At 37.1% G+C, this 27,852-nt stretch overlaps 1 protein-coding gene across 1 annotated transcript; it reads right to left on the bottom strand.

The window, feature by feature from the left end:
- Nucleotides 1-8,762: 8,762 nt before the first annotated feature.
- CTLA4 (cytotoxic T-lymphocyte associated protein 4) lies at nt 8,763-14,456 on the bottom strand. Its single transcript, XM_070737602.1, has 4 exons — nt 14,234-14,456; nt 13,061-13,414; nt 11,788-11,894; nt 8,763-9,804 (listed from the first exon to the last, which is right to left on the bottom strand). The coding sequence occupies exons 1-4, from the start codon at nt 14,289-14,291 to the stop codon at nt 9,748-9,750; spliced, it is 576 nt and encodes a 191-aa protein (XP_070593703.1). The 5' UTR covers nt 14,292-14,456; the 3' UTR covers nt 8,763-9,747.
- Between the last annotated feature and the right edge of the window lie 13,396 nt (nt 14,457-27,852).

Here is a 27,852-nt window from a genome sequence, read left to right on the forward strand (position 1 = left end):
CACATTCTGTTTAGCTAGGCTGAAATAAAGCTGCTGAACTTCATTCATCTATGCCTACCAGTGTATATGTACAGCAGCTAAGAATATGGTCCCAGGAGTATCCACTGCAAATTCTGCTTCAGAATGAATTAATGGAAAAGGCAATGACTCCGAACAGGGGCTACATGGATGGAATCCTGCTTTCTCCAAAGTCCCTGGCTGTCAATTAGATTTATAAAGAGAAGGAAGCAGCATCATTGTGAGATAACCAATCTAAAGAAAAAGAAACCGAGGAAGAGTTCTCAAAGTGAAGAAAAACATTTATATGTGGAATGCGATACATGGCCTCTAAAGTTATGGCATCTCTATCTTATGGATTTTTATCACTATGAATGCACTCTGATTGTTTTGCTTGCTGAGTATTACAGTGTTCTCACTCCGCCATACATGTTTGGATGAAACTCTGACTGTGGATGGTTACTTTTTAATTTAAATTCCAGTATCAGATGAACATCATCAGTATTCAGAGAGTTCATTTCAAGCATTTAAGGCACTGCCATTGAAATGGATGAGAAAAATGATAGCATGTTATCATTCTGCCTCTCCTCCTCCTATTGCCTGGGTTAATTAAATACACAAATTGTCTTATTTGTGGCAGGGGAAGTAGGACTTTATGAACCTTCTAGCGCTGACCTTGATTCTCAGTTCACATAACAAAATGGCTTTTAATGACAAATGAATCCAGAGTTTTATTTCTTAACCAAAATTCCCCTCAAGTAAGAAATTCTTACTTTCAGCTTGTTTATTGAACAACCTCCTCCTATGGCCTCTTTGAAAGAGTGAGAAAGAAATTGGTGCTTCCAAAATGGCCCATTATTTGGGATGCATTGTTTCAACATGGGTTTTTTTTAGAGTTGAAAAACGGCTCAGAAACATGAAAAGTGATGTTCATATGGGCAAACCATCTACCTTTATTCTTGCTTCTGGACTATACCTTTACAGGGTTACCTTTTGTGTTATTGGTGCCTTCAAGAGAGATTCCATATACAATATTGTCCTTCTCATTGTCTGTGTTAGAAATTATTTCATGGGGCCACAGCTGGATCTGTCACTTTGAATCAAGATTTTTCTCCAACTTGGATAAGATTTAGTTATTGTCAGTCAGACCATTTGGCCTTAATATTTAACTAATTTTTAAAAAGTAATCACAAGCCAAAAATTCAGTTCAGACACCATGCTGAAAATACCTGTGAACCAGAGCATAAATCTATAAAGCATAAAAATGCTATGAAGTTAGCCCATTCTGCTGGGAAATGATAAGAATATATTTTCTCACCTGAAAGTCATCAGTTCCGAAGCTGCTAAATATTTCCAGTACTGTTTACCAGAAAGAAACTGATACAATTCAGAGTTTTGCTTTCCATTTTTTTGATATTACACCAAATAACACACCCAAAACAGATGAATTATTCTTAAGAATTTATTTTCCGTAATACGTACTTAGACATTTTTATTCTAAAAGAATGACAGGCAACATTTTGTTTCCCTTCCCCCACTCTGCTTTGACAGAGATGCAAAAAAAGAGAAAAACGTGATATGAAAGAAGCATGTAAGCCTCCTCTGACTCTCATTCTTAGCATAATAATTGTATGTGCTTTTATAATTTTAGTCATAAGATTAGAATAAATTCTTTCTGCTGGTTTCTGTACCACACTGCAAAGGTTAGCCAAGGAAAATATTTTTTTAATTCACATTTTGAACCATTTAAACATTATGAGTTGTAGTCTAAGTTCCCTGATGTATTTACTGGGTAGGGGGAATAAGGTGTTTTGGGCTGTTGTTATTTTTTATGACTCCTCATGGCCTCATGTGCTCCATTCCACAAATAGGATAGGATAGGATGGGATGGGTGGGGTGGAGTGGAGTGGAGTGGGGTAGGGTAGGGTAGATTATAGTAGAGTAGAGTAGAACAGAACAGAACAGAATAGAATAGAAATCTTTATTGGCCAAGTGTGGTTGAATACACAAAGAATTTGTGTTTGGTGCATATGCTCTCAGTATTCATAAAATAAAAGTTCATCAAAAAACATAAGGTTCAACATTTAAATATAGTCCGGATACAAATAAGCAATCAAATCATATTAGGAACTAGTCAATATAAATATTTATGCTTTCTATGATGTTAATGATTTATTGATTTGTATTTGTAAAATATTATTTGCACAGCAATTTAATTCTTTTAAAAAAGTTTTGAAGTATATAATTCCCCACCCCCCGCCCCGAAATAACACAGCTCAATTCATGCTTTACCATTGCTTTCACATTCCTATTATGTTAAAGAGCAGCCCAATTATAAATGAGTATCTGGACTTTTGTCTTCCCTCTGGTTTACTGACTAATTCAATACATGTACAATACTTCCTAAATCTAATGGATTTTTTCTGAATCTTTTGGGGAAATCTCAAATTAGTCTCACTAATTCTCACTGAGAATAATGTGATTATAAATATATAAGGTTGAAGTGGACTTACTTAGGAATTAATACATAGCAGGCTGGTAAGAAATGCAGGTGCAATTTGGACAAAATTTACAAAAGGTATGCTACATGCAAGTTACCATTGGGAAGTCTAGAAACAAGCTGATAAATTGGACCTAAAAAGAAAAGGAAGCCTCCACGTTCAGGAGAGTTTTAGCTTGTTTTAATGAGCTCCCTTCCCTTCAAATTGTTTTGAAAGGAAATTCCTTTTGAAGCAGATGAAGTCCCTGTGACATGGATGTGATAGAAACATGGCCCAAGTTTTACTTTTATAAAAACATTCAATAGCAATTGATTGCCTCTCTTTCACCTACATTTCTTGATGCTTTGGTAACTTACACTGTTGTTGTTGATCACTGAAATACAGTCATTTTATCTCCTTAAATCTAACAAGATTTTGTTAAGTGTAAATCTCATTGATAAACCGTCAGTACAGACATTGGTGAATTAGATGTTATTTTTTTATTTTATACAGTTTGTTATTGTTATAATTCCTTTTTTTAGTATTTCAGCTACTAGAATAATAAAGACAATTGACTATACATTTTTTACTTTTGTTATTTTAAGTTTTCATCTTTAGATCCCACACCATCCTAGTTATTCTTACAGTATGTACATTAGGCTATTGACACACTTTCAATTACATTTTGCATGTAACTAAAGTGAGATTAATTATCTTGACAGTTCACAACTCATTTGCTAAATACAGTGTTCCCTCGATTTTCGCGGGTGATGCGTTCTGAGACTGCCCGCGAAAGTCGAATTTCCGCGAAGTAGAGATGCGGAAGTAAATACACTATTTTTGGCTATGAACAGTATCACAAGCCTTCCCTTAACACTTTAAACCCCTAAATTACAATTTCCCATTCCCTTAGCAACCATTTAGATTATTACTCACCATGTTTATTTATTAAAGTTTATTTAAAAAAATATTTATTAAAGGCGGACGAAAGTTTGGCGATGACATATGACGTCATCGGGTGGGAAAAAACGTGGTATGGGGGGAAACCCGCAAAGTATTTTTTAATTAATATTTTTGAAAAACCGTGGTATAGACTTTTCGCGAAGATTGAACCCGCGAAAATCGAGGGAACACTGTACAACCAAAATCATATGTTGGAGGTGCACATACAGTTCCTTATTCAATTTTTACATTCAGCTGAATTATCTGATATTCCCTGGCAGTCTCCTATCCCCTCATCTGGCCTATTAAGCAAAGTCAGCCAAGGTTTTTCAGATGCAGAGAAGCTGCCCAGCGGTGCGTTTTTCCAGAATAATATAGTAAAAATGCTGCAGGGTCTTATCAGAAAGTATTGATGTGTATAATTAACAACCCAACCCTCTCTCATTCATTTGTCTTTCCTTCCATTTTATCTATGAATGGAAGAGGGCATTGAGTCCAATCCCCGTTTGTTGCAAGGGCTGAAGCTAGTAGGAGGGGAATTTGTTCTGCTCCTGGTAGACATGCTGTAACTATTATGAAAACACTGTATCCCAAATTCAAATTTAGAAAAGGGTTGCTTTTTGCCTACAACAAAGCCACCTATCTATCCAGTTCACATCTAATTCGTTATTGAATATGGGGTCAAGATATGAGTTTCAGAGGAGTCAAAATTTATTGTTATATCCTTTTGAACACTGTGCATGAATCCAAATTCAAGCATTCCATGCAGTATTCCTGAAATCTGGTATAGCAAACTTTGCTTTTGACAAATTAATGAAATTATGCTGCATCAATTTGGAAAGCAAATGTTGCTTCATAGTACAAGGGTGCTGTATTTCAGTCCCTGTCTACAGTTTTTTAAAGCAGCTGTATTTCTCCAAAGACTGCATGGTTGTGCCCCACAGCTGTAATGCAGAAAGATATTACAGGTGGACTGCTCTAAAGTATATTTTGCTTAAAGCATCCAAAGTTTATATATTATAATTATATAATATAATTATGTTATAATTATATTATATAATTATCAAGGTGTTTACAAATCTTTATTACCTACCTAGAATTTTCCCTGATTTCTTAGATTTCTATGTCAAAAACAAGTGATTTGTGGTTTGCTTCTCTTTCTTTGAAAATTTGCTTTCCTCCAGTCAAAATGAACTTAGTTACTTATTAAGTTAATTATACAATTTATATCCAGTTTGATTTCATAACCTCTGGATCGTTCCTTTAATACATGAGGCTAAAATTGAATAGAATAGAACAGAACAGAATAGAGTTGGAAGGGACCTTGGAGGTCTTCTAGTCCAACCCCCTGCTTAGGCAGGAAATCCTACACCACTTCAGACAAATGGTTATCCAACATCTTCTTTAAAACTGCCAGTGTTGGAGCATTCACAACTTCTCCTTAATTCTAATTTGCTTCTCTTCTTGATTAGTTTCCAACCATTGCTTCTTGTTCTATCCTCAGGTGCTTTGGAGAATAGTTTGACTCCCTCTTCTTTGTGGCAACCCCTGAGGTAATGGAACACTGCTATCATGTCTCCCCTGGTCTTTCTTTTCATTAAACTAGACATACTCAGCTCCTATAACCGCTCTTCACATGTTTTTTAGCCTCCAGTCCCCTAATGGGTTCCACCAGACCAACATATAGTTTTATCAGTTTTCTAGGTTTCAGTTCAGCTGGTCCAGTAGACTGAAACTCATTCAAACAACACAATAATTTCACGATCAGGAATTACGCATCTCAAGTTTTAGACATGCCTATTTACTTGACTTTGACATTCTGATGGAGTCATATTTTCACCTTGTAGAAGCTTGTATTGTGATAACACTTCAGTACCTCTGATATTCCTCTTATTAACCATTCACCTTTTGTTTGTATCACTGAATGTTGATTCCCTTCTTTTTCCTTTAGAAGCCTCTTTAAAAAATCTTTTCTTGTTATTCTTAGAGTCCTTGATTAATCACTGTTCATTCTAGATCAGGGGTGTCAAACTCATGTCGTCACCGCGTCATCACATTACATTTTGTGACCTTTTTTCCTTTTACTAAACTGGGTGTGGGCATGGCCAGCATGTGACACATCCAGCCCGCAGTCCTGTTCTAGATTGTTGCTTTCCTAATGCTACATCTATATTTCACTGCTATCCATCTGTAATCTTCTTTTGTGACCTGGCCTTTGTCCATCTCCTGTACATGTCCTATTTAATTTCAAATCAACACTAGTTCTTCTGTACAACTGCAATGGCACTTTCTCCATCCTCTGTTTTTTTTCCCCTCCCCACTTTACTAGAATAGTTTGAAATTATGTTTTTAACCTCTCCTGCTCTTGGAATCTACTTACTGTATTAGGTCCACTTGTTCAGTACAAAATATTGGACAATTATTGCCCTCCAATGACTTAAGCCAGTTCTGGCTGAACAGCATCTTCAACAACAATGAAAGAAACCTGTGAGTTTAAGATTGGCAATAGTAAAGTTCCTACCCATCATAGCTCTGAGTTTATTAATGTCATATTTTTTAAAGTATGGGGTATGTGTTTGATTACGTTCAGCTTGAACTTGCCTTAAAATCAAAAATTCTAGCATTATATGGTCACTTTCTGCCAATGTTCCTGCCATTTCCATTTTAAGAAATTTCATCTTTTCTTCTGATTACTATCATGAAGAGATAATCCTCTTGTGTTTTCCATCCTTTGGAGGAGGAGAAAGACAAATCAGAAGGGGGTTTTTTTTGAAGAATCAAGCTTGGCAGAGTTTATATCCCAACAAATGTGAGGATAATAAAAGGTTTCCATCGCTACAATAGATTTACATGTTAATGTTTTAAAGCATTGCCAAGTTTATTTATCTGAAATTCTGAGTAGGAAAGGATAATTGGAGCATACTATGCAATTCATCCCCTCAATTGCTTCTGTTTCTTTCAAAAAAATTATATCCTTCAGTTGCTAGATTTGCAGTTATGGCAATCATCCTAACAAATTTCTGTTTTACCTATGGAATTAAATATTTGTACTTTATTAGTAAGAACTGAGGTTCAGTGTGTTAATTTCCCATAGTCTGAGCATTAATGAATGAATTATGAGGCCCATTAATTTTGAATCAAGGTTCTAATTAATTTTGTTAGAAATTTAAGATGTTCAGTTTCAGCAACACCCCATTCTACAGTGCACAAGTCTATAATTGAGATCCTTTCTTTACAGCTCTCATTGGGCCCCGTTTATAGTTTTCATTCCATTCTCTTCCTTTCCCTTGGATTCAGTTTAAGGCCTTTTTTATTCAGATCGCCAGATCACATTTTTACTATTATTTGTCAGGTATAATTTATTCTGTGCCAGTTGCCCATCACATATAAAGTATATGTCAATTCCTTGCATTTCCCCCCTATCTTCATGTGTTTATGCACTGCTCAAAAAAATAAAGGAAACACTTAAACAACACAATATAACTCCAAGTAAATCAAACTTCTATGAAATCAAACTGTCCACTTAGGAAGCAACCCTGATTGACAATCAATTTTATTTTGTTGTCAGCACATTCAACTTTGTACAGAACAAAGTATTCAATGAGACTATTTCATTCATTCAGATCTAGGATGTGTTATTTGATGTTCCCTTTAATTTTTTTGAGCAGTATATTTATATCCTGCCTATTCCACACAAACACATATGTGGAGTAAACCACATACACATACACCAAATAAAAATCTGGATGAAATCTTGGTAAACATTTCATTTTAAAGAACCACCACCTCTTCTTTTGTATCAAAGGCACACACTTCAGTACCAATATTCCATAAAAGCTTTTGAAGAGCTCCTTAGAAACAATTAAAAAATGTATTTCCGTTAGAAGAACACAAATATATTGTATGCACAAACTAATTAATAGTGATTCTCAAGCACATCAAGAATTATCTTGAATTCTTGTGGCAAAATATATTGAATTCTGCTTTTCATATATGTCTTTAAAGTTACTACTTGCACCTGTGGAGGAGGCGAAATATTGCAAGGGGACGCACATGAGCGCAAGATTTTGGTGAGTTTTTACTTCTGCGCATGCAGTCCCCCATTCTCATGTGCATGTGCGTCCCCTCACAAGATTTCGCCTCCTCCACAGGTGAAAGAAGCAAAACTGTCCATGAACACAAGCTTGCATGCCGGACCATGGAGCTGTGCACAATTAGCTGTTCCGGCAGCAGTCCACCACTGCACATGACCTAATTAATGGGATTAAAGAATGATTTAATAGGAGTAGAGGCAGTTTGGTGTAGTGATTAAGGCTAGAAACTGGGAGACTATACTTCTAGTCCTGCTTTAGGCATGAAGCTTGCTTCCTGATCTTGGACCAGTCATTGTCGCTCAGTCCTCAGGCCATTGTCAAGAGCCAAAAAAAGGAAAGAAAATCCCTTGGTTGTGGAATATTTGTGTTATGTCTCTTCCTAGGTGATTGGATAGGATCACTGCTTTTCGGATTGGTTGTTCCCTGTCACTGGGTAGTCCATGTTTAAGCGAGATATTTTATTTGTTTGTTTGTTTGTTTGTTTGTTTGTTTATTCATTCGTTCGTTCGTTCGTTCGTTCGTTTATTTATTTATTTATTTATTTATTTATTTATTTATTTATTTATTTATTTATTTATTTATTTATTTATTTATTTATTTATTTATTTATTTATTTATTTATTTATTTATTTATTTATTTATTAGGTTTGTATGCCACCCTTCTCCGAAGACTCAGGGCGGCTCATAAGATACAATATAAAACAGTGCATACAAAACAAATCTAATTAGTTAAAAACTACAAATTAAAAACTAGTATATTAAAATCAATCAACCAATTCAGTCACAACCGTACATTTTGTGTTACCTGATTGGCTGTTCTGTCAGTTTGCGGGGGGGGGGGGATATATATCCTGTCATTCCTGTCAGTGAACTGTCTCTCCGCTACCCATTGTCTTGTTTGGTTCCAAATAAACTGTTTGTTCCTTGCATGGTCTCGCCAGTCTCTCTGACTTTATAATTTGTATGTGTATGTAACAAAAGGATGGCATCAAAAAAACCTCCCACTGCTATAGAAAATACATTGAAATGCACTCCTTAGAATCTCTCTTTCCCTCCAAAGTTCCATTAGCTTCAGTAATGTTTGCATAATTATATGCAAACATTTGTATATTGTGTTGACTTTTTCCTTCTTTTTTGAAATCTCTACTATGCCAGAATCTTTAGTTAGCTTGATTAATATTTTTGTGTCTGTGGTTCCTCTCACATGCAGTAGTTATACTTGCTTTCAAAAAAGGCAATCGCTGCAATATGTTTGACACTTACACTTTTATTTTCCAAACATTCTTTAAACAGAATGACAAAAGGAAATTGAAGCAAAGTTGGGGATGAAGTATAGGAGCTCAGAATAGAAGCTAAGAATGAAAGTGTTTGAAGAGAAAGAAAAGGATGGCATATATCTGAGCCTCCACATACACACACACACACACACACACACACACACACCAAGCTCGGGTAACAGTGAAAAGCTTTTTCAGGAAAGAAAGAAAGTATTTCACTTCTTGTAGTACACTGTAGAGGCGGTGGTGAGGCAGCAAAGACTTTAAAAACATTTGGTAGTGATACATGCATAAACATTTAGCAGTTAAGGGGATGAAAGTGAGGAGAATTTGGGGCTAAGAGCTGATGAAGGTTTGTTATTCTGATGTCTGAATTTATCACATAATCAGATAAAAATATTATCCTCAGGAAGCACCTTGGGAGTATAGGCTTTCTGGCCTTACTCTGATTTGGTTTTGTTGCTATAATTTTATTGGTTTAATTGGTTATGTTAAGGACTTGTCTGTTTCCTCTGAAAACTGCCTTGGTTTGCTTCTACAAGAAATCCAAATGTTATAAAAAGATAAGACCAAAATCAAGTACATTTGGCCAAAGGAAAAGTTAAGCTAATCTGGAATGGAGCATACCACAAAATACTTTATCCACTAATAGGACTGAATACGATATAAGGTCCTAAATGTAAGGTTATTACTATTGTAAAGGAATTTGTGGTAATTTTTCACAAGGAAAATTGACCTTGCTCTAGGGAAAGGTATAGATGCATTCAAATGAATTCAATGATTTAACAGATTTGTTATTTAATTTCAGCATTTTCATGTTAATGCATTGCTTTGCTTCTCGTTCTCCAATTTGGAAATTATAATTACATTCCTAGTTATTAGGAAATTCATTCTCTTCATTAACACTTCATAGAAGTCATTTTTTTCCCTTTTTCCATTGAAGTCCTTTTCTTCTAATTACATTGGTACCATTTTCTCATAAGCCACTGGAGAAAAATACTGCTTTTTTCTGACCTGTAAAATAAAAGAAAGGTTATGTGGAACCACATGTAAAAATATTTTAAATGCTATCCTAGATTTTTATAAATTGATATCTATAGTCTGCCAATAGTTGTCAACAATGATAGCTCTAAATTCACAATTGGTTATTTATGCCAATTGTGGCAGAATCAGGATTGTAGTTTGGAAAAAAGATGGATAGTTTTGTCACTGCTTATTTGGCCCCTATGACAATTATAAAGTGTTGTACCTCATGATTCTTGACAAATGTATCTTTTCTTTTATGTACACTGAGAGCATATGCACCAAAGACAAATTCCTTGTGTGTCCAATCACACTTGGCCAATTAAGAATTCTATTCAATTCTATTTATGGATTGTTATGAAAGTGAATTCACAAATATTATCAGTTAGATGTCTGTTGTTAGAAGCAAATATAGTAAAAATGTATCCAGACAAAAAGTGTAGAATTGCTTTGTTTCCTCATGAGCTCTCTTTTAAAAATAACAATATCAATAAAATGAAATAAAATAAAATAAAACAATAGCAATTATGAGTATTTTTATCACCAGGATGTTGTTTTGCACAGTAAGATTTAAGCAGATCACCTGATTCAATCACATTGATTGAACAAAATGAAATGCAGTTAATTACCATTTAAAATACCATATAATAATGAATTTGCCTATTATATTTATTTGTTTGTTTTGTCAATTACATATTGGAGGTATACAAAGATGTATATATACATGATACTAGTAAGAGAGAAACATTAGGACAAGGGACAGAAGGCATGCTGGTGCACTTTGGTGTGACACCAAAATGGTGACAATTGAATGAATCCTATTGATTATACATGGAGTCACTTGGATTAAGAATATTTAATAAAATTTGAGTGATTTTTTAAAAAGAGGGAAGTTGAAATCTCACTTGAATCACACCACATTTTATGCCATCGGGTAAAATGCAGAAGACTCTATTTTTTTTAGTATTTATTGCAGGTGGGGAAGATGAAGACTGATAACTAGTTCAGGATTCTAAGCTATATTCTGGAACCAGTGCAATTCACCAAATATATTTCTGATATGTTTCTCTGTTCCCAGCAAGGTCATACCGTTTTTTGCACTCTTCCCTTTCCCTTAACAGATTTTTATTTATTTTATTTATTTATTTTGTCCAATACACAATGAGGGTTTTAATGGTTATATATACACCAGGATGATTCGACACAAAAATATGTAACTCTTCCCTGGTGCAGAGCTGAAGGGATTGGATACTGTACCCTAGAGGATAATTCTCTGCCTTACAAGGCAAAGGTTGCAGGTTCAAGTCCCAGTAGGTATGGCTAGCTGATGAGGCCAAAATAAGGCCGAAATAGATCTATCCTAGTCTCCCTTAATATTCAAATTAAGCAAAAAAACATGTGAGATATGTGTGTGTGTGTACACACACACACACACACACACACATAGTAAAATACATGATGAAGGTTATAGAGGAGATACTCATAGTAAAATATATCTAAGAATATATCTAAAATATATCTAAGAAAGAATAGAAAAGAAGATATAGTAATAGAACATGTCAATGAAAGAATAGAAGAAGAGATATAGGAATAGAAGGTGAATAGATGGTGGAGTTTTGCCACAGAAGCCTCATTATGGTGGTTCAAAATTCATGCCAACATTACCTCTGAAGCCATGAGGCAACTGATGGAGGTTTTCATAGCTTCAGAGAACTTCAAGTCCCTTTGTGCACTTGGCACCGCACCAAAATCATAAACTGACCATGGTAGTCCCAAAATTTATAGCCAGCAGGATCTGAGGTATTTCTTTGTTAATCATAAGAATTTCTAACCCAAAATGCAGATGACTTTGTTTTACCTAGCTTAAAACATGCAAAGTGTGTGAGAAATTCTCCTAACTCTATATGTTCATTGTAGTAATAATTCTTGTTGATTTGCTTCCCAACATATGGAGTGTTGTGTTATGATACTTACCTCGATAATAATGAAGATTGTGATTAAAATGCTGTATCCAAGCAACCCAGAAGCTACTGGTACTAAGATCCAAAGACGGAGGTGTTTATCAAGGCATGAATCTCTATCTGAAAGGTTTTTTTAAAAAAAGATAAACATTTCAAAGATTCTACAACAAATCTTAAATGTTAAAGACTTAGCAATATTGCATTAAACCAGAACAAATATATATATATTAACACATTGAGAATTGTTTTTTTTTACAATGTATTTACCTAGGTTCATCTTAAAACCTTCAAAAGATCATGGAGACTTTAGATTTAAATAAAAATGCCTTCCTAGGTATGCATTGCTAGGCCTCAAGCTTCATGGAGTGGGAATGTGTCAAAACTATTATTTGTACATCCCCATGTAGATAAATAAAGTGGTGCAGCAACAACTGTGAGATTTGCAACATTCCATAACTCAAGGAATGCAAAAGTTGGCTTGAAACTCAACATTAAGAAAACTAAGATCATGGCATCCATCCCTCTCAATCCCTGCAAAATAGATGGGGAAGAAATGGAGCTAGTGACAGATTTTATTCCCCTGGGCTCCAAGATCACCACAGATGGGGACTGTAGCCAAGAAATTAAAAGACACTTGCTCCTGTGAAGGAAAGCTATGGCAAATCTAGGCAGCATACTAAAAACCAAAGACTTCACCCTGCCAACATAGGTGTGTATAGTCACGGCTATGGTTTTCCCAGCTGTAATATATGGTTGTGAAAACTGGACCATAAGAAAGGCAAAATGCCAAAGAATCGAGGCCTTTGAACTATGGTGTGGGAGAAGACTCCTGGATTGCAAGGCAATATAACCGGTCAATCCTAGAGGAGATCAACCCTGATTACTCTTTAGAAGGCCAGATCCTGAAGATGAAGCTCAAATACTGTGGCCACTTAATGACAAGAAAGGATTCACTGGAGAAGAGCCTAATGCTGGGAAAGATTGAGGGCAAAAAAAAAGTGGACAACCAAGAATGAGGTGGCTGGATGGAGTCACTGAAGCAATAGGCGTGAACTTAAATGGATTTCAGAGGATAGTAGAGGACAGGAAGGCCTGTAACAATGTTGTCCATGGGGTCGCGATAGGACGGACACAACTTCGCAACTAACAACAACACATAAGGGAATTTTTTGCCAGGTATGTTGAGATCACAAACTATTTTATCAGTCAATTTCAAACAATCAGTTACATTCAAAATTCCTTTTCTCAATATTTTTTAAAAGCACATTTTGGTTTTTTCTACTTACCAATGATAAAAAGCTGGGTCCCTTTTCCTTTCACTGGATAGTAGGGTGGAGGGGATATCCGTTCAATCTGGCAAATGTACAAACCAGCATCACTTGACTGTAGACCCAAAAGTGTTACATTTACCCAGTCACGACCAGAATAAACTTGGCATCTGTGGTTTTCCTTCTTGTTGCCTAATACGATTCCAGCGGGAGTAAAGACAGAGGCACAGATCTCAATGGACCCATTGACTTCTTCTTTAAATAAAGTTACTTTCAGATCTTCAGCATTACCAATGTTCTTGATTTCACACTCAAAGTGGGCGGCCTCTGGTCTCTTTACCATCATGAATGCTGGCTGGGTCACTTCCATGACTAATACAAAAACAGATAAGAGAGTTTTGTAGATACAGATCAAAAAGTAGTAAAAAGTAGCAAAAAGTATCCTAGCCACAAAAAGGGATGATTTTCAGTCATTTATGTGTTTTAATCCATGTATTTAGATCAACATGGGTCTAGTAAGTCTTTAAAACCAGTTTATTTCAGTTTAGGATACCTTATTTACTATTACTTTTCTATAAGTTGCTTAATTAAATGCCATTATAAAAACAGTAAAATAACTAATTTCCCAAGATTATGCAGAAATTGTATCTGTAATTTAATTGGAATGTGCATTAGAGTATTTACAGAATTATATAAACCTTCTTAATATTTTCTCCCTTACTTATTATAGTTTGCCAGCCCATCTATCCATCATGTCTGGGCTCCAACTGAGCACCTGCCTTTTTCCTTACCAGCTCTATTATACAGAGAATAAGCACCTGATGAATGGGTTGAATTTGGTAACTAAAAATTTAGTAATTGAAAACGTTTCTTCTCCTCCCTAATACATTTTCCTTTTTTACCATGTTTTTCATATTATAAACTGCTGGTATGTGACATTTTATTTCCTAAGCCATACTTCTTGATTGAGCAACAGAGTAAAAATAATATGAAAAAAATATATACAGATTGTATGCGCTTTTGGGTAATAACATGTTTTCTTATTCTTTGCAAGGAACTATATATAACAAGTACAAATAGAAATCCCCACCACAACAATAGTCCAGTTGCCATGAATTATTCATATCTCTTCTTGACAATTCTTCAACCCTGAATAAATTTGCCAAGATTTGACCATTCTGATCTACCCACCTTTTGTGAAGCCATAAGCTATGTTGTAAACCACAAGGGTGAGCAGAAGTGAAATCATCTCTCAATCAGATGTTCAATCCAAGTCAATTCAAGCTGGAACAGTTCAAATCTTTATCTAAAAATGCCAGGTTACTAGGAAGATACTTTCTCAGAATACAAGATTTTGGTTTAGGAAAAATTGGAGAATTTACACTGTTTATGTATGAAGAAAAATACCTGAAAAGGTAATCAAAGTTATGTTATGGCTTATTGAAAAGGAAGTTGTGGGTTGGCTCAAGGCGTGCACAACCAACCTCAAGCAGCAGTGAACAAAGCAAGAATTCATCAAAGAGCAAAATCAGTTAATTTGAAATACGTCATGACCTGAAGGCATTGAAAATGTGTGATTATCCAATAATTCTAGTGTTAATTCACCCCCTATATAGTTTTCATTCAAGAAAACAATGTATTTTATCTATCAATTATTACAATCAAAAAATGTCCATAATATACATCACTTTAATTCATTCATAGCTTCAGTCCTTATCATCATCCTTTCCTGAGTGATGGATTCTGGTAACATGAAGCTTGCTCCATTGAGCCCTATAGAGTATAGACCCTATAGACCAAGACTATATTGTTAGGTATTTACATTCTAAATGATGTCAGGATGTTGGTCACTCAATAATATAGAGTTGCTATGTGAGAGCAGCTATATAAATGTAATAACTACTACAGATATTTTTCATGTTATCTATTAACATATTGACACAGAATGCATGTGAATTCAGAAAAGTTATAGTAATTATAGTACGTGTCAAATAGAATATATTTTAGCACACCTTTGAATTTCAATACTGGGTTTCTTCAAAAGCTTGTGATTAATTTCTTAATAGTCATTTCTATTTTGAACATTTTATTTATTATTTGTTTATTTATTAATTGGATTTACATACCACCCTTCTCTGAGGATTTGAGGCAGCTTGCAGCATATAAGAATAAAACAATACAATACAATGTCCCAATCCAATTAATCTCAATTAATTAATCTAATCTAAAATCCCAGTTATGTTAAAAACCAGGAATTCCCACTCAAGTCAGAAACTTAACATTCGTTGGTTAGTGGGCTGGAGTCTAATAGCCCCAAGCCTGGCGGCATCGCAAAGTCTTCAGGTTCTTGCGGAAGGCAAGGAGGGTGGGGTCAGTAGAAATCTTGGGGGGAGCTGATTCTAGAGAGGCAGGCCCCCCACAGAGAAAGCTCTTTGCCTAGGCCCTGCCAAGCAACATTGTCTGGTTGACAGGAACTGGAGAAGGCTGACTCTGTGAGACCTAACTGATTGCTGGGACTCCTGTGGCAGGCGATGGTCCCATAAGTAGTCTGGCCTGATGCCACGTAGGACTTTATAGATAATAACCAACACTTTGAATTGCATCCAGAAACCAATCGGCAGCCAATGCAGTCCGCCAAGTGCTGGAGAAACATGGGCATGCCTAGGAAGGCCCATGACTGCTCACAGGGCCACATTTTGCACAATTTGTAATTTCTGAACACTCTTCAAAGGTAGCCCCATATAGAGAGTACTGCAGTAGTCAAATCTGGAAGTGATAAGGGCATGAGTGACTGTGGGTAGAGACTCCCTGTCCAAATAGGGCCGCAACTGGTGCACCAGGTAAACGTGGGCAAATGCCCCTCTCGCCACAGCTGAAAGATGATGTTCCAATGTCAGCTGTGGATCAAGGAGGATGCCCAACTTGCAGATCCTCTCTGAGGGAGTAAAAAATTCCCATCCCCCAGAGTGATGAATGGACAGATGGATGTGTCCTTGGGAGGCAAAACCCACAGCCACTCCATCTTGTCAGGGTTGAGTCTGAGCCTGTTAACACCCATCCAAACCCTAACAGCCTCCAGACACCAGCTCATTACTACTTCTACTGCTTCACTGAGTAGACATGGGGTGGAGATGTATAGCTATTACATGGTCTCCTGAGTTTCCTATTAGAAGGAATGATGGACTTAACCTACTTAAAGAACTTAGTAATCATGGTGAACAGAGTTCAGTCAATATTCTTTTTTATTTTACTTGAAAATCTACTCAAAGAAACCAATACCAACTCTGACCTCAGTCACTGAGTTGGCTCTATCATCCCAATACATCTTTGAAACTCCTTAGGAACATGCCTCGTCAGCTTAAATCTAGAGTCTAGACTAATTAAAATTCATTATCACAAATATATAATCCAACACTGCTTCTTATTGCGCACCTATTGTGAAGGTAAGCCAAGGGCCTCTAGCAATGGAGTATTGTGCAGCAGAACATTTTTCTTATCACAGTAAATTTCAGTTTACTGTTGTTTTACTTCTAATTTAAACTAAATTACATGTTCTATACAGATAAAGATCTAACTTTTTGCCCTGTTTGTTAAATATAAGATCTGTGTTGTTTTTAACATTACTTCCACTTTCATTTTGATTTCCATAATTGATAATCAATGTCTTGTCATTTACTTCAGAAACATCCAGTCATAAATTTAGTGCCCATATTTTGTTTTCATGTCATAATGAAACTCTTGAAGTATTCACATCCCGTGAGTTACTGCCATTGCCACCGCATCTTATTTTTCAATTGTTTCAGCACAAAAAGAAAATGTTAAACAAGCAAGTTTTTTCTGTTACTTGCAGAATACTGAAGTCAAGTTGCAAAGAAATCTCAAGCTATGGCAATTAATTGAATTAAAATTAAAATGAATGAATAAATAAAATTTCTCCATTTTAATTGACCAGGATTTACAGACGTGCATAAACTATTTTGGGAAAAACCTTGAGGGGGAGGGATGTAGCAGCACTGCAATACAGCTGGAAAAGTCTGAGAACAATGAAATGCTATTGGGCAGAAAAGAAAAGAGGAGCGGGAGAAAGAAAATGTAGCATGTAAATGGGCTTAGGAGCCTGGTCAGGAGGACACTTATATTTTTATTATGGCTCTTAATTGTTCCCTTTGGAATCAAGACTACACCATCTTCTGGAGATTTTTTAAAGCTGTGGTCAATTAACACCATTCATTCATCATCTATAATTGCCAATCAGTGTAGGTGCATATCTAAAACCTTGTTCACAATATGCAAGTAACTGAATAAGAAAGGGAGGTTACTGTTTTCCATACCTATAAACCCAGAGTAGTTTCCATCTACCTGGATAGAAATTACCATAGTAATTTATCCTCACTATAGAAGGATAAGTTTGCTTCTATACTGAAAATCAAGTTCCTGCAAATGAATGAGCGACTACATCCAGATCATGGAATCTGCTAAGTCCTCAACCTACGACTGCACTGTAAAGACTTCCTATTGGTTCAGGACTTGACAGTTCCCCTATAAAAGGGAGCTGTCAAGCCCCGTTGTTGTTGCTGTCACAGCTGTTGGGTTCTGAATAAAGTTGCTGTTCCTGTCAGCCTGCCTGTGACTCCTTGACAGCTGCTGCCTGACCATTCAACAGAATCCGCATCTAGCAGCTGTCTGGATTTCTGAAACCGTGAGATCTTTATAGTCTCAGGTAATCATTCTTCCCCCAGACATGACATTTTTCTGAAAAGTGTGATTTTTTTTTTAGGATCTTACGACCCATTGGCCAAGTGCAGTACAGGTAATCCTTGATTTACGACCACAATTGAGCCCCAAATTTCTGTTGCTAAGCGAGACAGTTGTTAAGTGAATTTTGTCCCATTTTATGATCATTTTTGCCACAGTTGTTAAGTGAATCCCGGCAGTTATTAAATTAAAAAACAAGATTGTTAAGTGAATCTGACTTCCTCATTGACTTTGCTTGCCAAAAGATGATTACATGACCCTGGGACAGTGTAATGGTCATAAATGTTGCCAGGTGTCTGAATTTTAACCACATGACCATGGGGATGCTGCAATGGCCATAAGTGAGAAAAATGGTCATAAGTCATTCTTTTTAGAGCGATTGTAACTTCGAATGGTCATTAAATGAACTGTTGTAAGTCGAGGACTAGCTATATCAATGATAATGAACCTTTTTTTCCCTTGAGTGCTGAATGCAAGCGTACTTTCTTTCACAACCATAATTTAATGCCACGTGCCTCGCCCTCTTGCACATGCGTACACGACCTTCCCTCCCCCATTTCCTGACTTTTGTTAAGCCCAGTAGGCCCATTTTTCACCCTCCCCAGGCTCCAGAGGTTTCCCTGGAGGCTGAAAATGGCCCGTTTACACCCCGGAGGCTGAAAATGGGCCATTTCCTGACTTCCAGTGAGTCTGGTAGGCCTCTCTTTCACCCTACCCCAGTTTCAGAGGGTTTCTTGGAGCCTGAGGAGGGTGAAAATGTCTGCCCCCTGAGAGACCCTCGGGAGACTAAAAATCCTCTCCCAGAGTCTCCGTGTGACCCAAGACTCACATGCCAGCAGATATGACTCCACGTACCCCAGATGTGGGGGGAATGCAGTGGGGTAGCGAAAATGGAGCTCCACCCCAGAGCACCCAATTTGCACTGAAAGATGTTGAAAGAAAATGCAGGGCGTCCTGCACAAGCCACGCCCACAGTGTGGTAGTAAAAATTTTGGGAGACCTTCACTGCACCTGTGGCACACATGCCATAGGTTCACCATCATGGAGCTATATAGACAGTTAGAATTATTCTGCATCCTCTCTTTGCCTTTGCCTTTTCTTGCTGTTTTCTAAAACACAGTTAATGCAGAGAAATTACTGGAGATAACCAGGCAATCCCTATATCCATATCAGAGCTGACACACACAGCACTCAGCTCAGCCAGCAAAATATATATACCTTGATGTTTCTACAATAAGCTTTAGCAAAATATCAGCACAACAGCTCACAACAGGCAAAAGGCAGGGAAAAAGCAGGAGGGACAGGCAAATTGACATTATTCTATCCGTACCAAAAAGCACAAAAGGATTCAGAGCCCCTGGAAAGCATTGTGACTGTCAGAGATTAGGATGTAGCTAGTAAGATACTATGCTTTCAAGCACAGGTAGTCCTCGACTTGCCACAGTTCGTTTAGTGACAGTTCAATGTTACAACCGCACTGAAAAAGTGATTTATGTCATTTTTTACACTTAACAACCATTCCAGCAGTCTCATGCTCACAAGATCAACATTTGGATACTTGGCTCATGTTCATGACACTTTCAGTGTCTTGCGGGTCATGTGCTTCCCCCTTCTGTGACCTTCTGACAAGCAAAATGAATGAGGAAGCCAGATTCACTTTGCATCCATGTGACTCACTTATGATCTGCAAATAATACTTAAATTGCACTGGCAGGTGGTTCGGATTTTCCTCCAAGGCCAAATAAAAGATGCTGTAAATAAATTAGTAGGTTTTACATAGCAACAAATTGGTATGTGTGTGTGTGTTGAAATTCCATTAAAATATCTAGCATGCTAAGTAGTTTAAAACTCATCAGATATGTATGATAACCCATCAAAGGCACAGTAAACTCTCTCTGTTGATGCCTACTTAGGACTAGGAAAAGATAATGGCTATTAAGGTAGGTCACAGTATATGACTGAGGGGAGTGTGTTAACTTTAGAATCACAAGTTGAGTGATCATAGTTATAGAAACTACTGGGAAACTTAACTACAGTGCATGCTTTGGGGAGGGTGACTACCCCAAAGCTTAAGGCTTTATGAATTACAGACTGAGAATAACTGCATTTAGAAAATGGAAATATTATTTTAATCTATTTTCTCAAGCTATATAATTGAAGTATTTCTTGTCATTAAGGCAAGTTAATGATTTTAGAGCCACCAAGACCACATAGTTATATACTATGCTGCTATTGTTGTGTTTGGGCAGCAAATATTGGTTATAGTTATAGAAATGAAAGCTTTCTGCCTATCTTGTTCTTGACTTTAATCCTTATGGAAGCCTGGAAATTCCAAATGCACCAATAGCTTCACCATGCGAGGATAAGAATTGGATTTTAGCCCTTGTTGCTGATTGCCACTTTACAAAAATGACTTCCTTTTTGCTGACAATGCTTATAATCATATATAATTAAACAATAATAATAATCAATAAGAGTGTGAGAAGCAAAGGTACGTTATGGCACAGAAGAGTTGTATGAGTCTATGGATGTGAAAGAAAGCAGAAGGGGCAGAGGGGAAAGGCAAGCTGTCCTTCTACGAAAGCTGCGTTTTCCAAATTCATACCCTCCAGATGTGCAGAAGAAAGAGTGCTAGGTTATTTATTTATTTATTTATTTATTCATTCATTCATTCATTCATTCATTCATTTATTTATTTATTTTATTTGTATGCCGCCCCTCTCCGTAGACTCTGGGCAGCTAACAACAATAATAAAAACAGCATGTAAATCCAATACTACAACAACTAAAAAACCCTTATTTTAAAACCAATCATACCTACAAGCAAACATACCATGCATAAATTGTAAAGGCCTAGGGGGAAAGAGTACTCAGTTCCCCCATGCCTGACGGCAGAAGTGGGTTTTAAGGAGCTTATGAAAGGCGAGGAGGGTGGGGGCAATTCTAATCTCCGGGGGGAGTTGGTTCCAGAGGGCCGGGGCCGCCACAGAGAAGGCTCTTCCCCTGGGCCCCACCAAACGAGTTTGTTTAGTTGACAGGACCTGGAGAAGGTCCGCTCTGTGGGACCTAACTGGTCACTGGGATTCGTGCAGCAGAAGGCGGTCCCTGAGATAATCTGGTCCAGTGCCATGGAGGGCTTTATAGGTCATAACCAACACTTTGAATTGTGACTGGAAACTGATCGGCAACCAATGCAGACTGTGGAATGTTGGTGTTATATGGGAAACCCTCATTGGGTATTGGACAAAATAAATAAATAAATAAAAAAAAAATTGGGAAAGCCCATGATTGCTCTCGCAGCTGCATTCTGCACGATCTGAAGTTTCTGAACACTTTTCAAAGGTAGCCCCATGTAGAGAGCATTACAGTAGTCGAGCCTCGAGGTGATGAGGGCATGAGTGACTGTGAGCAGTGACTCCCGGTCCAGATAGGGCTGCAACTGGTGCACCAGGTGAACCTGGGCAAATGCCCCCCTCACCACAGCCAAAAGATGTTTCTCTAATGTGAGCTGTGGATCGAGGAGGACACCCAAGTTGCGGACCCTCTCTGAGGGGGTCAGTAATTCCCCCCCCCAGGGTAATGGACGGACAGATGGAATTGTCCTTGGGAGGCAAAATACACAGCTACTCCGTCTTATCAGGGTTGAGGAAGGCTCAATGGACCCTGGGGAGATATTAATAATTGAGACAGATTAGCGAGAAAATCTGAATTTAGTCTATCAATGGCAACTGCTGCCATGTATTGAGATGATGAATGTCAAGCTGAAACCTGAACAAATTGCTTCTCTGTTTGTCCAGCAAGGTGAATTTGTGTCAATCTGTCAGCCCAGGGAACAGAAGAAAAGAAACAGTCATGAAAACTGCCCCTCGGATATGACATGAGCCCTGGTATTTCTGCTTAAAGTAATCTTCCCACACAAGTTGAGTTTTCAGATCATTAGCTGTTGATTTGTTTATCTGCTTTAAATCCAAAATACATCCAGAGGAATGGTGATGAGGAGTCACTATGGTTATAATACTTTCTTATTGGTCTCAGTTCTTCACCTCTCGTAATTCCATTCCTAAGAATTAAGACTACATTATGAGAAGGCATCCATTGGTCTTATTTTGTGGTTTCCCATGGAATTGAAAGGAAAGATGAGGGCAACAGCTCTATCTGTTCTTCCACTGAAGTACCGGTGGAGTTGTGCTACATAGCCACTGCTTTTCCCCAAACTAATATTGCAAGAGTTGATAACAAGAAGTCACGAGAAAAGGCCCACAATCCATTGAAATCTGTCATTTCAATACCCCTTCTTATTTTTTAAATAAAAGTTATAATTAAGAATGTGTGGCCTGGCTGATGCTCAATGTATTATTTAATTTTTAAAATATATTGACTTTTCCATTGTGGTGTGTTAAACATCTTAACAGCACCAGCAAATCAATCGCATTCTTTTAGTCATGAAGGCGCCATGTTTTAAATTAGATGAATGCATGAATACATGTACTGTATTGAATTAGTCAGTAAACCAGATGGAACCAATCTCAAAAGACAAAACTCCAGATATTCATTTATAAATGGGTTGATCTTTAACATAATAGGAATGTGAAAGCAATTGTAAAGTATGGGCTGAGCTGTGTTATTGGGGGGGCTTCCAAACTTTTTAAATTTAAAAAGTTTTAAAGCTTTAAAAATTTTAATTGCTGTGCAAATAATATTTTACAAATACAAATCAATAAATCATTAACATCATAGAAAACATAAATATTTATATTCTGGTTCAGAATAGAATAGAACAGAACAGAACAGAACAGAATAGAATAGAATAGAATAGAATTTTACTGGCCAAGTGTGATTGGACATACAAGGAATTTGTCTTGGTGCATATGCTCTCAGCGTACACAAAAGAAAAAGATACATTTGTCAAGAATAATGTGGTACAACACTCAATGATTGTCATAGGGGGTCAAATAAGCAATGAAGAAATGTGATGTTAATATGATTTAATTGCTTATTTGTACCCGGACTATCATTAAGTGTTGTACCTTACGATTTTTTGACGAAATTATCTTTTCTTCTATGTACACTGAGAGTATATGCACTAATAAATTATTTGTGTATTCAATCACACTTGCCCAATAAAGAATTCTATTCTATTCTGTTGTGTCCTGTCCTGTTCTGTCCTGTTCCATAGGTACAAATTACAGGTAATGTTGCTAAAGTTTTTATTTTTAGAATGCTTATAAAATTATATAATACAGAATCACAAATAATTATTAGATAACCTGTGACCTATTGGGTCATTGTTTCAGTGATATTTCTTTATCAGATTCCATAATGCCTGAAATAATTACATAACTTTTTAATGCCTACATTGAAAAGATTCTTTAAAATTTAGGAAGATACTCAGAGATGTATTCACTTGAAAGTTATCTAGTCTGAACTGAATAGAAATTTAATAACCCCAGGAATGCCTGGGGTTGGTGCCTCTTTTATAGCTTTAATTTTTTGTCCCAATTTTACACTTGTCCTTTTTTACTTTGATCCCCCTGTCTTTGAATCTTTGTAATACTTCCCTTAGCCGGTCTATCAATTGGTCTTCTGAGTTGCCTGATATGAGCCCATCATCGAAGTAGGGGCCACCCCCAAGATGCTATGTAACAATCATTCCATCATGTTCTGAAACAGTCCTGGGGCCACACAGACCCAAATTGCAGCCGGTTGCATTTGAAAGGCCCCCTGTGTTACTACAGCCTGGGCTTCTGCTGTGGCTGCATCTACAGGCAGTTGTTGGTAAGCCTGCACCATGTCCAGTTTAGCTAATATTTTCACATTGCCCAGTGAGTGTAGTAAGTGCTGCATGAGTGGCATAGGATAAGCATTAGGCTGTAAGACCTTATTTATTGTCCCCTTATAGTCGGCACACACCCTAATCGATCCATCTGGTTTCATCAGGGTGACTACAAATATTTCCCATAGAGCATGGTCAACTGGTTCCAAACCCCTTTGAGCTATTAATTTGTCAAGCTGCTCGTCCACTTTAGGTCAGAGGGGATTCTGTGGGGTTTGAGTCCAATGGATGTGACACTGGAGTCTACGATCAATGATATGCGTTTCCAACTGCCATTGAAGATGGTCTGGAAGTTGGTCAGGAGCTTGTCCAGTATGTCCCCCTTGGATGTGCATCAGTCCAGGGAGGCCGATTCCAAAAGGCTTGACCATTCTATGCCTAGCAAGTTCAGTCGATGGCCATCGATGACTGTAAGCAGTAATTCCTCCTGGAAGTCTTTGAATTTAATTGGAACCTCTGCTTGTCCTAGTACTTAAATAGGTTCCCTTGGAAGTCATTAAGCCATATGTTTTGTGGCTTAAATTGCTGTCTTGCAAATGCAGGCGTGAGCTGCTTCAGAGTCCCCCCAGGCCATAATGATGAATGCAGAACTGTCTATAGTCACAGTGATGAAGAATTTTTCTCTTCTCCTGTGTCTGAATGGCCCATGGCATGGTAGAGACCCTTGGTGTCTTAGTCTTCCCTTCACCTGTCCCTCTGTCCTCTGGGTCGGTTCTGCCCTTTTCTCTTGGGACCCATAGGTGGTCTGAGGGCATTGGGGCAGCCTGGTACAGTGTTGGTTGTGTGGTTCTGCAAGCCTCAGCTATATGGCTTCTCTTCAGGCAATGGCAGCAAGTGGTTTCCTAGAATTTACACTCTGTATGGTTCATGGGGATTTTATTTTAAAAATCTGATGAAATCTTTCTTAATCTGAATTTTACCCTAGCTCCATATTCTGGGAGGTAGAATCTCAAAAGATCTAGAGGCTAGAGATCATCCTGTTGAGAACAACTATCCATAAGACTCATTAGACAATGTCTCTTCCCCCCCGCCGCCCCCATTTAGGCTTACTGCAGGTTAAATTATTCTGAGCTTTGATTAGGTATTTTGTGTGGTTTTCTTGCAGGCATGTAATCTGGGAGTAGACATTTGAAGAGAAAAATATTAATTTAGACAAACTTTAAATAATTAAACCAATGGAATCATTTGACTTTTTTTCTCTGTAGATTTATAAGATTGGGCAGTTGAATATTAATGAGCCTTGACCTCTGGAGCATTAGGCCTAAAAACGAGGAGCATATTAATTCCATAGGGGAGAGGTTAGACAAGGCCAGTTGTCTAACCTCCCCCTATGTAAAGTAAGTAGATAAATATTCAGTAAAGTAATAGAGTAGTAGATAAATATTCAGCCTTTTCCATTGACTCTGGAAACAATTACCTTAGGCTGGTCAGTGACTCAAATAAAACATAGAATATTTCTCCGAATGAGAATTGTGGTGTGATTGATTTTTATAGACACTGAATTTGTTTAACCTAGGAAAATTATCAATAGACATAAATTGATTAACTTTAATAATTATTAGCATCAAAGTATATAAATATTTCTAGTTACATTTTCCTCATTTTAATTATACTCACTTTTAAATCCAATTTCATTTATTATTTAAAAAATCATTTATTTATTTATTTATTTATTTATTTATTTATTATTTAAGTTGGAAGGGACCTTGCAGGTCATCTAGTCCAACCCCTTGCTGGTGCAGGAGACCCTACATCATTGATAGCTAACCTTTTTTTCCTCGGGTGCTGAAAGCACGTGTGCATATGCTATTGCGCATGCATGAGTGCTCACACCCATAATTTAATGCCCGGAGACAGCCAAAATGGCCTCTCCTTCCCCCCCATTGGAGGATCTGAAACAGCCCATTTTCCAAATTCTGGGGAGTCCAGTAGGCCCGTTTTTTGCCCTCCTCGGGCTATAGAGGCAAAAATGCCCTCCCCCATCTCCTTGGAGACTCTCCAGAAGTAAAAAATGCTCTCCTTACGTCTCCGGGAAATTTGAAAATCAGTTGGCCGGTAGGAACATGCACATTGGAGCTGAGATAGGGCAATGGCTCATGTGACAGCAGATATGGTTCCGCGTGCCACCTGTTGCACCCCTGCCATAGGTTCGCCATCACTGCCCTACATCACACTAGTCCAATAGCAGTCCAGTCTTATTTGATTAATGAGGTTACTTCTTCATAGTTTTTTTTCCTTAAACATTTCTTTCATAAGCATTGACTTAGTTCATATCAAGCAGTTCAGATCTCTAGATTTCATTTATGAATTAAAAAACAGGAAATGTGAAATGTTAACACAACAGTATGCCATTGAAGTTGTAATAATAATTTAATAATAGTTTATTAGACTTGTACGCCACCCTTCTTTGAAGACTGTAAGACACTATATAGTCCTACTTCTAGGTTTTTAAGGAATAAGTCCTTTAAGATGAGTGATATTATCACATAGGAATGTAGAGGGGAATATTCCTAGAATTAGCTGCCTATAAGAAGCTGCTCAATCTGGTTAATTATTGGCTATCTGAGATAGTCCAGTTGAGAGTAAGAGTGCCAATTCTTGCTCTCCAGTTATGGCTAAGAACTTCAGATTTTCTAAGTAAAGGACTATGGATCATACTTCTTCACCAGTGTGATGTCTTTCTCACTCCAGAGCATGATGGTAGCTTTTTAATTGTCTTTTAAAGTTATATATTGGTGATCCTTGTCAGTGACAGTAGGCATCATGATATGCTGCACACAAAGCTTTAATTCAATAACTTGGACTTAAGGAAAGATCAGGAGGCGAATGTTACTCTAAGATGAGCTTTTGCTGAACGTGTGAAAAATTGAATTTGGGTATAATAATAATTGTATTTTTTCAGCCTTCCTTTTTATTACTACGGCAATCCTGGAATATTACATTCACCTGAGAAAAGTGAAGGTAATTGGTTCAAGTACAGCTGATCTCATGCCTAAAATGGAATTCAGAACTGCACCTCTTTAGATAAAGTCCAGTTTCATACTTACTACTTGCCTCATTTCTAATGTAGCTCATTATTATTTTCTGTATTCGAGAATCATTGATATTCACTCCCAGTTACTGAAAGTTCAGTAACAATATTCAAAGTCTACATTATCCATTAGAACCAAAAATGAATGGAGAAATATGGCATAAAATAAAATAAAAACAAGACTTGGTTTCTCAGAAAGGTTGCCAAGAAATGAATCATAAACTTAAAGGACAGAGCATTTGATGGGAAGAAGCTTTCTAATCAAAAGGGCCTAACAAAAATTGATTGACTAAAGATGAAGAATGCAGCCCTCTTATAATTGCACATGTCTCTCAGTTTCACAAGACAATGTCACTTATATCCAGCACTGCCAGTCATTACCCAAAGTATAGAACGACTTGACTTTCCCTCTCTTTGGGACTATAGGCTCTTTCCCATATCATGTTATAGCACACCTACTTTCAAAGACCACCTAACTTGGCCTTTGATGCTAGTGGAGAATATCCCTTGTCCTCTGTCACCTCTGCCAACTCTTTGGACAGCAAAGAGTTTTGCCTTCCCAGAGAATGAGGAAACTAGCAATATGCCAGTGGCACTCTGCGTGTTTCTGCAGAATCTCTGAAGTTGGTTTAAACTCCTTCTTCAGAAACCGGCTGTTTCACTACCAATGTTTTGTTTTGTTTTGTTTGTTTGTTTATAAATAAGATGATAGTAAAAATATATTCATCATTTATGACTAAAACATATTTCTGCTACTAAGAAAGAGACATGGAAGGGTACAATGTAGTGTGAGAGTAAAAGCAATGACTCTGCAGTGAAAAAACATTTGGGTGACCATTTGAAACATAAATCCATCAGTCGAAGGTCAAGGAAAGTAACATTCTCACAAAGATGAGTAATGATAAGAAATGTTTTTCAAAGCACATGTCTTTAAATTTTAAATATCACAAACCAGGGGATGCCTTATAAAGCCAGAATAAAACGTAAACCCTTGTTTTGATAAGCTCCAGTGGAAAAAGTGTCAGAGATAAAAGGAAATGTCAAGAATGTTTGAAATGCAAGACACCCTTGTCACCAGTAGATGGCGAAGACTGGCTGCATAATGCACGTATTCCTTGGTGGTGGTGAGATAATAGCAATAGAGTACAGAAGTGTGTAATTAATCCAAATTACAGTATCTGTCAAAATACT

The sequence above is a fragment of the Erythrolamprus reginae genome, chromosome 1 (assembly GCF_031021105.1).
Source record: "Erythrolamprus reginae isolate rEryReg1 chromosome 1, rEryReg1.hap1, whole genome shotgun sequence".
Lineage (NCBI taxonomy): Eukaryota > Metazoa > Chordata > Lepidosauria > Squamata > Dipsadidae > Erythrolamprus > Erythrolamprus reginae.